Source organism: Trichoplax adhaerens, genomic scaffold (assembly GCF_000150275.1).
Source record: "Trichoplax adhaerens TRIADscaffold_2 genomic scaffold, whole genome shotgun sequence".
In the NCBI taxonomy this organism is placed as follows: domain Eukaryota; kingdom Metazoa; phylum Placozoa; class Uniplacotomia; order Trichoplacea; family Trichoplacidae; genus Trichoplax; species Trichoplax adhaerens.
In genome coordinates this window covers 4,684,320-4,698,859 of record NW_002060944.1, presented here as the reverse complement: position 1 = coordinate 4,698,859, position 14,540 = coordinate 4,684,320, and the positions used below count along the sequence as shown (strand labels likewise).

The following is a 14,540-nucleotide window of genomic DNA, read 5'->3' as shown; positions in this document are numbered from 1 at the left end:
CATATAAATCTTTAATTGGTATTTGAATTATACATATTACAACTCAATAGTAACTATTTTGCTTGATGGTGAATCACGCATGCCAAGATAACTTGTCACATTTATAAAATGACAAGTCTCAGCTATATGTTTCGATTTGCTTAAAAAGCCGTAAGAAAAATGACAGCCATGATCTGCATTATTCCATTTCGATCATGACCTTAACATATATCACAATCCATAATACAATTAGGAGATGGAAACATTGATACATACATGTATATATATATATATATATATGCGTATATAAAATATGCTTTTCTTCAATTTCTTTATTTTACCGCATCCCTACTACCTATTTCTGTGCTGGAAATTCATCTGTGACATAATATCTAGTTATATAATATTATAGATATATATCCATCGTAATAGTGCATATTCTCGTCATGTAGATAAGTTACTTGGGAGTTTATCAATGATCAATAACAATTAAGTCAACTTGGTCTATATAATACAAATTATTATGATCCATTTTGCGGATATTGATAATGTTGTTCCTTGTTATAACTCCTCAACTAGACCGCCAATATCAATTCAAGACAATTTAAAGTTAACTTTATTACCAGGATTGATAACACCTTGAATATAGAAATATCCTATTTTCTGCAGAATACTGGAAAAGAACGTTTAGTTTTCCCACTGCGAAATTAATTTCAGGTCTTTTTAGATCGTAGATGCTCAAAATAACAGAAATTGTTGCTGTCACATTAATTAATCATTCTATATTATTACCATATCCTATTCTGCTTATTGCTACTCTTAATGTCGTCGTTACATACATACGTATGTGTAATATCATCATAACTGTAATTATATTTAATGCATAATGCTGTTATTTCCAGCTATACTCTTTAACTATACTATGCCGGCGATATATTGAATTTATGCTGGCAAAATTGATTCCTTTTAATTAATTAACTAGGTAATTCAAAAATGTTTTTCATCTTCATAAATTGAAAATTAAATTAGATGAAAAATATATGATAGCAAATCAAATTTTCCTGAATCTTCGTTTTGCCGATATTCCAACTAATCATAATATCATTCAAAGTTTTTAGCTTTTTTCCTTCTACTTTGGCTCTATTTTTTTCTCTTATTCTTTTGCAATACCAGCTGCTGTAATTTGTTCCTTCATTATCTAATTCCAAGCTTGTTTGATGATATAAAGCATGATAATAAATCCTTTATTGAGTTAATGTGCAAATTTTATTTGTTTTTTATAATTTATGATTTGAGTAAAGAAGCGTGCTTCTGTGTATGGCAGATGATACGTATGATTGAGTTACCATTGCTAAACTTCTTACCACTAAAAAGCAGATTGAAATGGGAGTCTATAAATAGTCTAACGAAAAAGTGTATCACTGTATGCAGAAACATTCTCTTAAAATATCTAGCTGTATGAGTCGACGCAAAGTACATACTGAATGTGATTCTGTTTCACACCTGTATCCTCGACTTCTCCGTGCTAAATATTAGAAGAGACGCTACTATGCACATACGTAGAATGCAACAAATTGACGAAAAAGTACTGATAATTATTTGCGATCTACCTTTGTAGGCTATGATACTTGGTATGTGATTTATAGCAATGGTATGGTGCATATCGAAATAAAAACGATTGCCAACTTTTCCTTATAATAGATCAGATGAAATACTGTATGTGAAAAAGTGAGACGAAAGTGTACTCTAGTGTTATCAGGCATTCCGATATCTGTGCTTTTACTCATTTTAGGTATACCTGAAGGTACTATGTTAATGATCGGATTGGTTTACAATGACCTTTCACACCGAGCAGCGACAAGAAATTGAAAAAAATTACCTCACACGAGCCGACCTACAGTACTAAACTACTGCTCTACTTCAAGATGCATATATTATAAATGGACTTATGTTGGAATACTAAAGCTTTAAATATTAAAAGAAGCTGAATATTTATAATAGCAGCTCAATTAAAGCAATATACTCTGTATTACGTCAATTTAAGAATATCATGTCTGCCTTTATTTGACGTAATAACGGAAATTTTAAATGGTGACTTAATCTAAATTTCAAGTAGAGGGGAAAAAAGTATGCTGCTATAACCGTACAAAGACAGTAGGGTTTGCCATAAAATAACAAATGCTTCCATATATGGAATGACATAAAGGTATTTGTAATTTGCCTTGTACTATCAGTTATAATAAGAGCAATTATAAAAACATTAAATACTATCAATATGGTTAGCTGTAACAGATACAGAAAAGTCGATGATCCAGATTCATATCTCGATTGCTATCACTATATTCTTTCGTGCTTATTTACAATTCAAGCTCTCCAAGGTAGATTTTCTTATCACTACCGCAAGACATCACTGCAATGAGAAAATTAGAATAAGCACAAGATGTATTAGCACATTTAATTACACAAAGGTAGCTGACAGTATCCTATGATGATAATCAGACTCATAACAACCTATAGGTTCGATAGGATGAAACTGGACGTCATTTACTGATCCATCATGTCCTGGTAGTTTGTATAATATACGTCGTGTCGCAGTATCCCATACATATACAAATCTAGTAAATATAAATTTTAAATTAGCAATTATTGTCTCTTGCCAGAAATGATGCCTTGAGATTGCAAGTAAATGATATTTACTTGAATCTACTGTGTTAAAGAATTATTTCATACGGTATTGGTCATTACGTGATACCAACTACAAATTAAGGATACAAATATGTATACAGTATATGGAACTGCCTACGAATAATTCGATCGTTTACCTATCCGCTGAACCAGCTGCAATTTTTTTGCCATCCGGTGACCAGCTACATTTCAAAAGATTCTGCAATACAATACCAAGAGTTAGCTCTTTTTAGTTCATATAATTAGAGGTTTATCAATGTTGCATTCCTACAATGTTACCTTTTCAAAATTGTGTTGAGCTCCAGTGAAAATTTTAAGACATCGATCACCCGGTACGTAAGGTCTTATGTCCCAAATACGAACTGTACGATTTAAGAAGGAGTAGGATGAGATAAAATGGTACCTTAATAAAATTACGAAATGCTGAAAGAATTTCACTACTAATATAATAATATTTCACATACCTGAATTATCCATAGCATTAGACATAACATAACATCCATCAGGGCTTACACTTAAACTAGTAATAGTATCAAGATGTCCAGACATAGAATACATGATATTGTTCTTACGCAAATCCCACACCTAAACGAGAGAATAGATCGTAAAATACATTATAGATCTCATGTACGTATGCTTTCACCACATTCTTATTAATAGCCGTAACACAAAAATAACTTATCGTATTTAAGAATGTAATTAAATCATATCCATTACCCTAATCACGTTATCCAAACCACCAGATATAATTTGATCACCTGTGTCGTTAAAACTTACGGCTGTGACCTTTAAAGGGAAACGAAATAAGTGTTAATTTTATAAACTAGAATCATATCCTTACGTTGATACCTCTAAAATATAAGAGAAATATTTTATCAAATTACTTGATAATTGCTCTGGAATGAATGTACTGGTTCTCTTCTTCTAACATCCCACAATTTCGCAGTACAATCATCAGATCCTGTAACAAGCATTTGGGTCCCACGGCGAGATGGGTGGCAACTATTTACAATACCTGTATGGCCTTTAAACTTTTTAGTTCTTTGCCCAGATTCAAAGTCCCATATTGCTGCAGTTTTATCTGTTGAAGCTGAAAACAGTTGGCTAAAGAATAAACAACATATCCTTTTTAGACAATACCACAATAGTTTGATCTTAATGATAGCACTTTTTTTCTGCTTATGCTACGATTCCTTAAAATACTATTTTCTCGCAATTATAGTGCCAGTCTAAAATAATAAATACGCATATGGTTTCAGTAAGTACCTGCCATCTGTAGAAAAGTGCAAGTCTAAAACGGCTCCTTTATGACCTTCCAGGATAGCATAATTTTCACACTCGCCATAAATATTCCACAAAACTAAGAAAATAAGGGTACAATTTATTGACAAGGTTAAAGTTGGTGATCATTATTATACGCTTAAAGTTAAGGGGATTACATTTGATGATTACTTGCATGAGATTGAGACTTTACACATTTATCAGTTTAATTTAGACTAAACCCGTAGTAAATCGTAAATAATCAACAGTAGATTATACCGTAGTAATATTAAATCAATATGCATAGTGAATCAATCCTTTCACAAGTAATATTTTCTAATTTCTCAACTGTAAATAACATCTCACATTCAGCTTGAACAGGAAGAGTAAAGATAGTACTTTGTAGAAACCTTAATGGTTAAGGTGTTTATTAGCACTGCTGTTGCAGTGAGAATGCTGACTTATTGATCATGTCCACTTTTAAACGAATTTTTGAATAATAAAAAATAGAATGTATAGAAAACCGACTTACAAATTTTTCTTTCAAAGGAAGCAGAAGCCAGCACTTCCCCATCAGGATGAAATTTAGCTGTATATATTTCTCCCTACAATACCCAATAGCAATATTGATCACTTTTCTACAGTGGTCATATTCCATCGATCCTTAGTCATACATACAGTAAATCTTCCGAGCAGCTTTTACTTAGTAATAAGTAATCTATGACTATTCAGTTTACCTCATGACCAGTTAGCAGCATAATTGGTGCCAAAAGTGATGAAGTTCGAGGAGGACCCTGTCATTACAGACAAAGAAGGATTTAGTATCACGTATCCATAAGAGTATATTAATTGGGCGGTAGAAATATAACAAGAACATTTATATATAGTTTATTACTACATCGTCATGGTATGGTTGCTATAAAATGCTGAGATGTAGTTCGTTGTCATAAGATAGCATACACCATCTTTTGATTGCAACAAGTCTATTGCTCGGTGATCAAAGGCATAAGGTTATAGGAAGAAAACAGATTACAGTATAATTTCGCGAGCATATCCACAGACCTTTCGGTTGTAGTGACACAAGTGATTTACCATCCACTTTCACTTCACCTATTACAGTCCTATATTTGACAAAATGCACCAGGTACTGTCACCGGGTATTACTTCGATAAATATCCCTTTCAATCATGTAGCTGTTTCAGCCTGATAGTTTACGCTTTACGGATATAATAATAGTACAAGGCTCACTAGTTCTTTACTCGTACTGATGATTTCTACTGAGGTAATTCATTTACTCGTACTATCCATTCTTATTTCACGCACACAGTGTGCGGCATAAAGTCCAAATACGTGTTGTCAACTGGACATCACTACGACAAATTATTATCAACAAATACCTGCTATTGTCGAGGAATAAAAGTTACTGTACTGTCGTATAGGATTTCGATATCAGACAACAAGCTGTTGAGCTTATGCCAATCATGTAGCTCTTTCAAGCTGATCGTCTACCGAGGCCATTTCCGATGGCATACGATTTAGAATATTAAAAAGGACATCAGCTCTTTACTCATACTGATGGTTTGTGCTAGGGCAATTTATTTACACTATCCATGCTTATTCCACGCAGTTACTGTCTTGGATAAAGTCCAAAACTGTAAGTGTTGTAATTGAGCATTAATGCGACAAACTACGATCAACACAGGGCTATACTAGACTGTCGAGGAATAAAGTGATTGTTGCATAGGATTTGAATATATTCGACAATAAATAAGCTATTGAGCCCATGCAAGTTATTTTCCAACATTCGAACGCTTCTATATCCTAACGAGGACATTACTCCATCTAGTTCAATTAGATAGAGGTTGGAAAGATATGATTTTATGGCAAGATCACTGAATATACAGTCTATTGAATGCAAAAGTGTCTATGGATGGATCAAAGGGTCGATTGGGTTGGTATACTATCGACAGCATAAGCGAAAGACATGTTTTTCTGATCATACAAGATAAAAGTGTTATTAAGCTAAGTTAAACCCTATCAAACTTGACTATTACCGAAGCAATTAATTGCTGATTCTTTCGGCTGACTTCTAATTCATATTTATTCTTCTTGACAGCAACTACAGTCCCATCAAAGTTGTCATCGTTAGCGCGTTTAACACCAACGGTCGCCATGTTTGCACTTCTTGAAGCTTTGTATAGGCGCTCCAAGCGTGCGTTGTATATTGTACTGCAGTTGACTATCCCATACAGTACTTCTTGACACTATGGTATAGTATACAGAGCAATATCACAGCCAAGGGTGATGTTAAGATTGAACAGAGTCTGCGCACCTTCCAGAAGAGACAAGCGCATTAACCACCCTACGAGTTTGCTAGTGTGCAAAATAGATTGTCGCATGGGCTCCGTTTCATCTCTTTTTTTTAGCTGGATACAAATTCTGTATAAACAAGACTGTAACATAAAATAGATGGCAATTTATTTGTACATAGTATCTTATTGTACTGTACTACTAAGAGTCTCCTAAAGTGCAAAATAGATTTTCGCACGCCCTCGGTTTCATCTCTTTTTCAGCAAAATACATAAACAGTACAACTAGAACTGTGGCAAGAAATAGGTGACAACTTATTTGCACATCGTATCTTGCTCTTCTAAGCTACTACGAGTCTTCTCGTGTGCAAAATAGATGGCCGCATAGCACGATACAAGTACACTACAGTATGAGGAAGACTGTGGCATGCAATAGGTGACAATTTATTTGCACATCGTATCTTGCTGTAGTGTTCTACTACCAGTCTCGTAGTGTGCAAAATAGATTGTCGCATGGCCTTCGTTTCACCTGTTATTTAGCAAGATACAAGTACACTACAGTATGAGGAAGACTGTGGCATGAAATAGGTGACAACTTATTTGCACATCGTATCTTGCTGTAGTGTTCTACTACCAGTCTCCTAGTGTGCAAAATAGATTGTCGCATGGCCTTCGTTTCACCTGTTATTTAGCAAGATACAATTCTACTACTGTATGAGGAAAACTGTGGCATGAAATAGGTGACAATTTATTTGCACATCGTATCTTGCTGTAGTGTTCTACTACCAGTCTCCTAGTGTGCAAAATAGATTGTCGCATGGCCTTCGTTTCTCCTCTTATTTAGCAAGATACAATTCTACTACTGTATGAGGAAAACTGTGGCATGAAATAGGTGACAATTTATTTGCATATCGTATCTTGCTGTAGTGTTCTACTACCAGTCTCCTAGTGTGCAAAATAGATTGTCGCATGGCCTTCGTTTCTCCTGTTATTTAGCAAGATACAATTCTACTACTGATAAGGAAGACTGTGGCATGAAATAGGTGACAATTTATTTGCACATCGTATCTTTGCTCTAGTGTTCTACTACCAGTCTCCTAGTGTGCAAAATAGATTGTCGACTTGGCCTAGTTCTTCATGGCTAGCACTACTGGTTCTTAGTCGGTACGTTCTTGCCGAATTGATCATAAGTGCTTATACTGTAGGTTTCCTTGGCCTAGTTCTTCATGGCTAGCTCTACTGGTTTTTAGTTCTTAGTCGGTTCGTTCTTACCGAATTGATCACAAGTGCTTATACTGTAGGTTTCCTTGGCCTAGTTCTTCATGGCTAGCTCTACTGGTTTTTAGTTCTTAGTCGGTTCGTTCTTACCGAATTGATCACAAGTGCTTATACTGTAGGTTTCCTTGGCCTAGTTCTTCATGGCTAGCTCTACTGGTTTTTAGTTCTTAGTCGGTTCGTTCTTACCGAATTGATCACAAGTGCTTATACTGTAGGTTTCCTTGGCCTAGTTCTTCATGGCTAGCTCTACTGGTTTTTAGTTCTTAGTCGGTACGTTCTTGCCGAATTGATCACAAGTGCTTATACTGTAGGTTTCCTTGGCCTAGTTCTTCATGGCTAGCACTACTGGTTCGTAGTTCTTAGTCATTACGTATAATAATAATAGACGATTATAATGATCAGTTTGTCCGCAGTCTCGTCCAGACCTTCCCCCCCCCCCAAAAAAAAAAAGCAAAAGTATAGTAAGAACTCGGTCAATTTGCTCTTGAGTACTCTCAAAATACTGCAGATGATGCTTATACGAGGTTAGACCATAAAATTGTTTTTTTCTTAACTCTACGGGTTAGACAGAAGTGCATGGAGATTGTTGGCAGAAGAATTGATCTTCTTAAATAGGCACCAAAAAGTCCTATAAAAAAAAGAGGATCTTCCAATGCACTTACACAGAATCAATGTAAGTTGAGCTCGTATCTTTAAAGAGCAAAAATGGATGGACACTTTCTCTATGGACAGTAATTGCACAATACTGCCTTAGGCAATACTGTACAGTAGACAGCATGAGAAAACTTAAACAAAACCTCTCCTCTTTTACCTTTTGCTGACATTGTATTCTATCATACTGCAAGCAGTATGATAGAATTAATTATTATAATTGATTGATTTTATTCATGAGCTTAATGACCCCGAGGGCGGAAAGGGTGCGAACTTTGTATGGCGAGATAGGCGTAAGCTTGATTGACTAATAGCCCATAGTATCGCTCTTACTTTAATGGATGACTAGTGCACGTTATGAGCAAGAAGCCATTCCTTTTTCACCCCTTGATGACCCTTGTATCCTTGCCCAAGACATGATTGATCAGTCTAAATGACTACTAGAACCTCCTACATGAGGAGACATCCTACTCTACAACCTGCTTGCGCCGGCTGTTCAACTGTTTAGGGAATACTAGTAATATTATTCTACAGTACAGTATATCTCTTAACAGGAAGAGAAATCCATTGACAGTATCCCTAGGCCTCAAATCCAATCGGAAGTTTCCTCTGGACGATTGCAGCTGCCAGCTTAACAAGGTAGAGACTTTTCCATCAATATTATTCACTATTTTCATCCATATCTTCGATTACTGTCGCTACTCGCTGTTCACGATCATTTCCGTTATGGATACAGTTGTTTAGTTTGGCTTCTGCTGTTATGTTGCTATCATGGTGTCCTTCCCTATATAGTAGATTGTCCATTTCTTCCTTGAGCTGACAACCACGTTATTATATTAAAATCGGCCATCATTTGACAACAAAATGATTTTTCCTATGCAAATAAATGCTAGAAACGATATACGATTCCACCACCATCATCCAACTAATTTTATTATCACTTTCTTCCCCCATCGCTTGTATCATAACAGCGGGAAGAAAGAAAGAATGGACAAGTATTCTACCATAATACGTAGCAATAAAATTGATTACGGTCATTTCATGAATGATTCAGTGATGGACCGATCCTTTATCCGCTATCTGTTTAATTGGCGAATCCAGAACGGGAGAGAAACCATTAGATCAGCACTATATCCCCAAATTTTCAAAGCCTTTTTTCAACCATCGTTATCGATCACTTCATGGATACTCTATCATCCAATTTTATTCTTGGATCGCTCAGACTTGTGACCTACGTCGATTCTACTCATAAGCCTTATGCTTTATCATCCTTCATCATTGCTATACCAATAGGACGGAGATCAATTCCGCTAGTGCTGTATACCTCCACGTTTTGCCATCCTTGACTATGCCACACAATCAATGTATCATTGATCATGTAGAGATACTCGACGATAACATAAGTTGATCATGCAAACCTTGGATCTACGCATAAGGAGACTCTGCTAAAATACCCTATACTGTACCTTGTTATCATTCGCCACATCTTGTTGTCATAGCCATGCCAACATTCGTACAGGAATTGATGGATCATATGTAGATACTCTATTATAACATCAATTGGTTGATCATTTATACTTTTCAGTTCGGTCAATTCTGCTAAAACGCCCAATATTTCATCACTATAATTACCCTTACTTAAATATAATAGACGTGGGCATCATGGCGTCTTGCTCGTACGTGTATGTCGATAGTCTATCATAACATTTATTAACTGATCATTCCAACTTTTCTCCATCTCATCTACTTTATAGACGTGCGCATCATTGCCACTTACTCACATATGTATGATGATAGTTTATCATCATATTTATTGACGGACCATTTAAGACTTTTCTACAACGTAAATCCTACTAACTGTAAAATGCCCTAGGCCTTGCTATCTTGTATATATGCTCATAGGATAAGTTGATTTATCACTTCAACTTCTTAGCTACGCCAGGTAAAATGTCCTACAATTTATCGCCATGTTCATGTCTAGCGAATAGACGCGTATCATTAGTCTTGTGTAGATAATCTATCATAGCATAGTAAGTTCATTCAAGCTTTGGTCTACGTAAATCAGCTTAAAATGCTCTACACCTTGTCATCATTAGCCATAACTACATGATCCATGTATGGCATATTGATGATAACTTACGTAAGCAGTCTATCATAGCATGGAAGTAGCTGACCATTTCGTTTACCTTGCCATCTTCCATCATGCCAATACGATAGGCGTCTAATAAGGTCGTGCCTACTTGATAACCTATACTGACAATGTCATTGCATGCAAACCCTACATCATTTCCTTCAATTTTGGTGCGTCCATCAAATAAGTTATTTCACTAGCTTCAGCTCGGCTGGGCTAGCGATCTATTTCCAAATCTGTAATACAACCAATTAGGGGTGATATCTTGATTAGTTGTCATACATTCATTTTCTATTGACTTCATGTTGCGAATGGATAAGAGAGTACTGGATAAGTTAAGAATATCCTTACTTTATGAACATGGTACTTATAAATTTTGCACTTTTGTTTTTTAGTCGTTAATTGTTCCTCATGCTGAAAACAATCATGAAAACTAAGCTCTATCATCAGCAAAGGCTATTACCAGTAATCACTGCTGCTCGTGGGTTTTTAACTCATCAATCCTCACTACCTCACTTGCCTGTTCCTCCGTTAAAGGATACATTAGATCGATACTTGCTATCAATTAAGCCATTATTAACTTCTGTTGAATTCGAAAATACCAAAAAAATAGTTGAAAAATTTGGTGAATCCGGTGGTATCGGACATACTCTTAATGAAAAGCTGAAAGAAAGAGCCAAACAGCATAACAATTGGGTAATAACCATCGATATAATAACAAGTATACAGTAAAATAATATGTCTACTACTTTAAAATGCTCATCCATAAGTTGAATAACTTACTTGCCTAAATGTTTTTTATAATATAACTCGCATGTTCACACCTACTTTACTTAAATTAAAACATTCGTCTATTTGACGGCCAGTCGTGAACACCTATTGACTAAGAGATATTTTATAATTGCAAAGAAAACATTTAAATTTCTAACTAATTAATATCTATTATTTAGCTTGCTGAATGGTGGCTTAATTACGCCTACTTGGAGTATCGTGCACCCAATATTGTTAATTCTAATCCAGCTATTATATTTCCAAAATTTAATTTCAGTGGATTAGAAGGCCAACTTGAGTATGTCGTTCAAAATATTCTTTTACATATTGATTGTTGCACTTGATATCATTGATACGTTGTAAATTGAATTCAGTGCCAGAAAGAAATTATTTCAAATGATCTTTTTTTTGCTAAAACAAACCATAATAACTCTCAACACTAATTAAATAATTGTAGATATGGAGCAATGGCGGCTTATTCTGCCTTAGAATACTACGAAAAAATAATTCGGTATGAGATAAAGTATCCATTGCTTATTAGTAGCAACTACTGTATTGAAATGCTCAATATCTGCTAAAAATAGAGCTATTCAAGCATAGAAGTGCTTACTTATTAATTCTTGTCACTGTCGCTATTTCGTTATTTATATTGTAGTGGAGATTTAGAAGTGGATACTGCAGGAAAGCGCCCAATGTGTATGATACAACACACGAATATCTTTGGTTCCTGTAGAGTTCCTAAACCAAAAAGAGATGCTTTTTACACCCATCCCTATGGCAACCCACCATGCAATCACATTATTGTAATCTATAATAATCAGGTAACCGTTTTAATGAAAAAAATTAGAAGATCTACTAAATATGATATCTACAGTACATACCAAATAACTTCTGCTTTGGGTAAAATCTTGTAACAATATCACACGATAGATAAAATGTACATTCAGAGCTATATGCATGTACACAAGACAAGTAATTACCTATGGATGTAAGACGTACATACATATACTTATTACAGTGAACAATCGATTTCAAAATATAAATACAGATCTCATTATTTCGCAACATTAATTATTCGTTAATTTGTAGCCATATGAATACCATTAACTTCAATTTTTTTCCGGTACCGAATTGATTAGATTTTTGCTGTTGACGTGATGCGAAACGGACAGAAAATATCTGCCGAACAGATACACCAACAACTAAAATTAGTTGTTGCTAGTACTCCACAACCTGTTGAATCTATCGGTATATTAACATCGAATGATAGAGATTCTTGGGCCGAAGCTTACGCTCATCTTGCACAAGGTTGTGATAACCCATGTAACATATCCAAATTTTGATATTGGTAGCAATAGTACAGTAACAAATGGCTGATCTAATTTTTACAGATCCCATCAATAAGGACAACTTAGAGACTATAAAAACGGCACTTTTTGCTATTTGTATTGACCGTCCTGGTATTAGCTATTCTGGTAATGCTGATGGCAAGGAATATATGCAATACTTTAGGAATTACCACAGTAGAATGCTCTTGCATGGTGAAGGTAGCTTATTCAATAGCGGTAATCGGTGGTTTGACAAGACCATTGAGGTAATATTTTAACGAGTTAGATGTACACGTTAGCATAGAAGGAATTGTTTAATACATGTCTAATAATATCGTCAAATTCATAATGTTGTAGTTAATCATTGGCCCAGATGGTCTAATTGGAGCAAACTACGAGCACTCTGCTGGTGAAGGCCCTCCAGTTGTTACAGCACTTGATCATGTGTGCAATTATTGGTATGATAGTGATATAGCAGTAAAATGTAATACAGAGATACTTAGTCTAACTACTTAGTAATATGATCCTAAACCTATAACTGAAATTTTATCTAACTTTCAAGTATGAATAACCGCTTAAGCACAAATGAAAATATCAACCCTGAATCATTACCTACAGTAAGACCACTCCATTGGCTTATAACCCATCAAACAAGAAATGATATATTACAAGCAACAACAAAAATTAACAAGTAGGTTTATCTAGGCCTATAAAAGTATAAGCATTTCATACTAGACTCAACAGAGACATAAAATCGAAGTTTTATTTTTGTGATTATAGACTGGCAAAAGATGTAGATCTTAGGGCCATAGTCTTTGATGCATTCGGTGCAAATCTTGTCAGGTCATATAAACTAAGTCCAGACGGTTTCTTCCAAATAGCAATGCAGCTAGCATATTACAGGTATTGTAGATATCAGTTTTTTTAAATTCCTCCTATTCTTCTGGGTTAAACATCTTATTAACATTTTTGCAATTACAATAAACAGATTGCATGGCCGATCACCACCAACATATGAAAGTGGTGGCACTCGCCAGTATATACTGGGACGTACTGAAACAATTAGATCTGCGACGATAGAATCAGATACCTTTGCTCGAGCTATCGATTGGCCAAGTTACAGCGTAAGTCATTTTAATATATCGTAATTTCAAGATGAAGAACTTAGTTGTATAAATATGCTAAAAGGGACTTGTCAATGTCTATGTATTAGAATCAAGAAAGAAGGGAGCTGATGCTTGCGGCTTTAAATCGTCACAAAGATGTCACCATAAAAGTATAATAGAATTGGACTCACTTACATCTTACATACTAGCACCTGTATAACTTTAATTTGACTGTTTTCAAATAGGCAATAACGGGACATGGTTGGGATCGTCACCTTTTGGGAATGAAATTAATTGCAATGGAGCAAGGTCTAGAAGTACCAGAGTTGCATAAAGATGTTGGCTATACTAAAAGTACTCGTATCTTATTGTCTACTAGTCAAGTAAGTCTCATGAAAATATTTACAGTAATAATTACGGATAAAACTTTTATAACCTAAATTTATTTTCTATTGGAATGTATGTATATCAATTAATTTAGCATTTGCTCTTGGTTGTACATAGGTATCGTCAAATTGTGATCTCTCTCTATTTTTTGGTCCAACCGCTCCTGATTGTTATGGTGTTTGTTATAGCCCAAATCCAAATAATTATCGATACTCTTGCTCGACTTTTAATAGCTGTCCTGATACAAATGGTAAATTGTTTGCCGAATTAGTGAGCAAGAGCCTTCTGGACATGCAAGCATTACTCTTAACAAAACCTAAGCTATAAAAAATCAACGGTAAATTAAAACAATCTACTAAATGAATTATACCTGCATTATATCGAACTTCATTGTTTAAGTGTATGGTTATCGATATTCTCTGGGAGCATAAACTCGTTTTTTAATAAGTGATATGCAGTACTTTTCACTATCTTAGTTTTCTAGTTTAAACTTTATGTTATTCTAGATAGTAAATCACAGGTTATCGAATTTCAGCAATAAAGAAGTTGGTTAAATGTTCAGATATAGTTAGGTTATTATTTCCATACTGTGTAATAAAATTTTAGTTGTCTCTAATCTTGATAGTTTTGATATACAATGGGTGAGAAGTGAGGA

General features: G+C 34.9%; 2 protein-coding genes across 2 annotated transcripts; one reads left to right on the top strand and one right to left on the bottom strand.

Moving 5' to 3' along the window:
• Positions 1-2,335: 2,335 nt before the first annotated feature.
• On the bottom strand, positions 2,336-4,718 carry TRIADDRAFT_37206 (uncharacterized protein). Its single transcript, XM_002109391.1, has 10 exons — positions 4,662-4,718; positions 4,457-4,529; positions 3,931-4,024; positions 3,549-3,768; positions 3,382-3,450; positions 3,129-3,249; positions 2,944-3,026; positions 2,802-2,863; positions 2,491-2,594; positions 2,336-2,389 (listed from the first exon to the last, which is right to left on the bottom strand). Exons 1-10 carry the CDS (start codon positions 4,680-4,682, stop codon positions 2,337-2,339), a joined length of 900 nt encoding a protein of 299 aa, XP_002109427.1. The 5' UTR covers positions 4,683-4,718; the 3' UTR covers position 2,336.
• A 6,001-nt stretch (positions 4,719-10,719) lies between these two features.
• On the top strand, positions 10,720-14,212 carry TRIADDRAFT_20587 (uncharacterized protein; the record flags this gene model as incomplete). Its single annotated transcript, XM_002109945.1, has 12 exons — positions 10,720-10,989; positions 11,244-11,397; positions 11,725-11,885; positions 12,204-12,372; positions 12,456-12,658; positions 12,750-12,850; positions 12,955-13,083; positions 13,173-13,295; positions 13,381-13,516; positions 13,606-13,668; positions 13,744-13,881; positions 14,003-14,212. The coding sequence occupies 12 exons, from the start codon at positions 10,720-10,722 to the stop codon at positions 14,210-14,212; spliced, it is 1,857 nt and encodes a 618-aa protein (XP_002109981.1).
• Between the last annotated feature and the right edge of the window lie 328 nt (positions 14,213-14,540).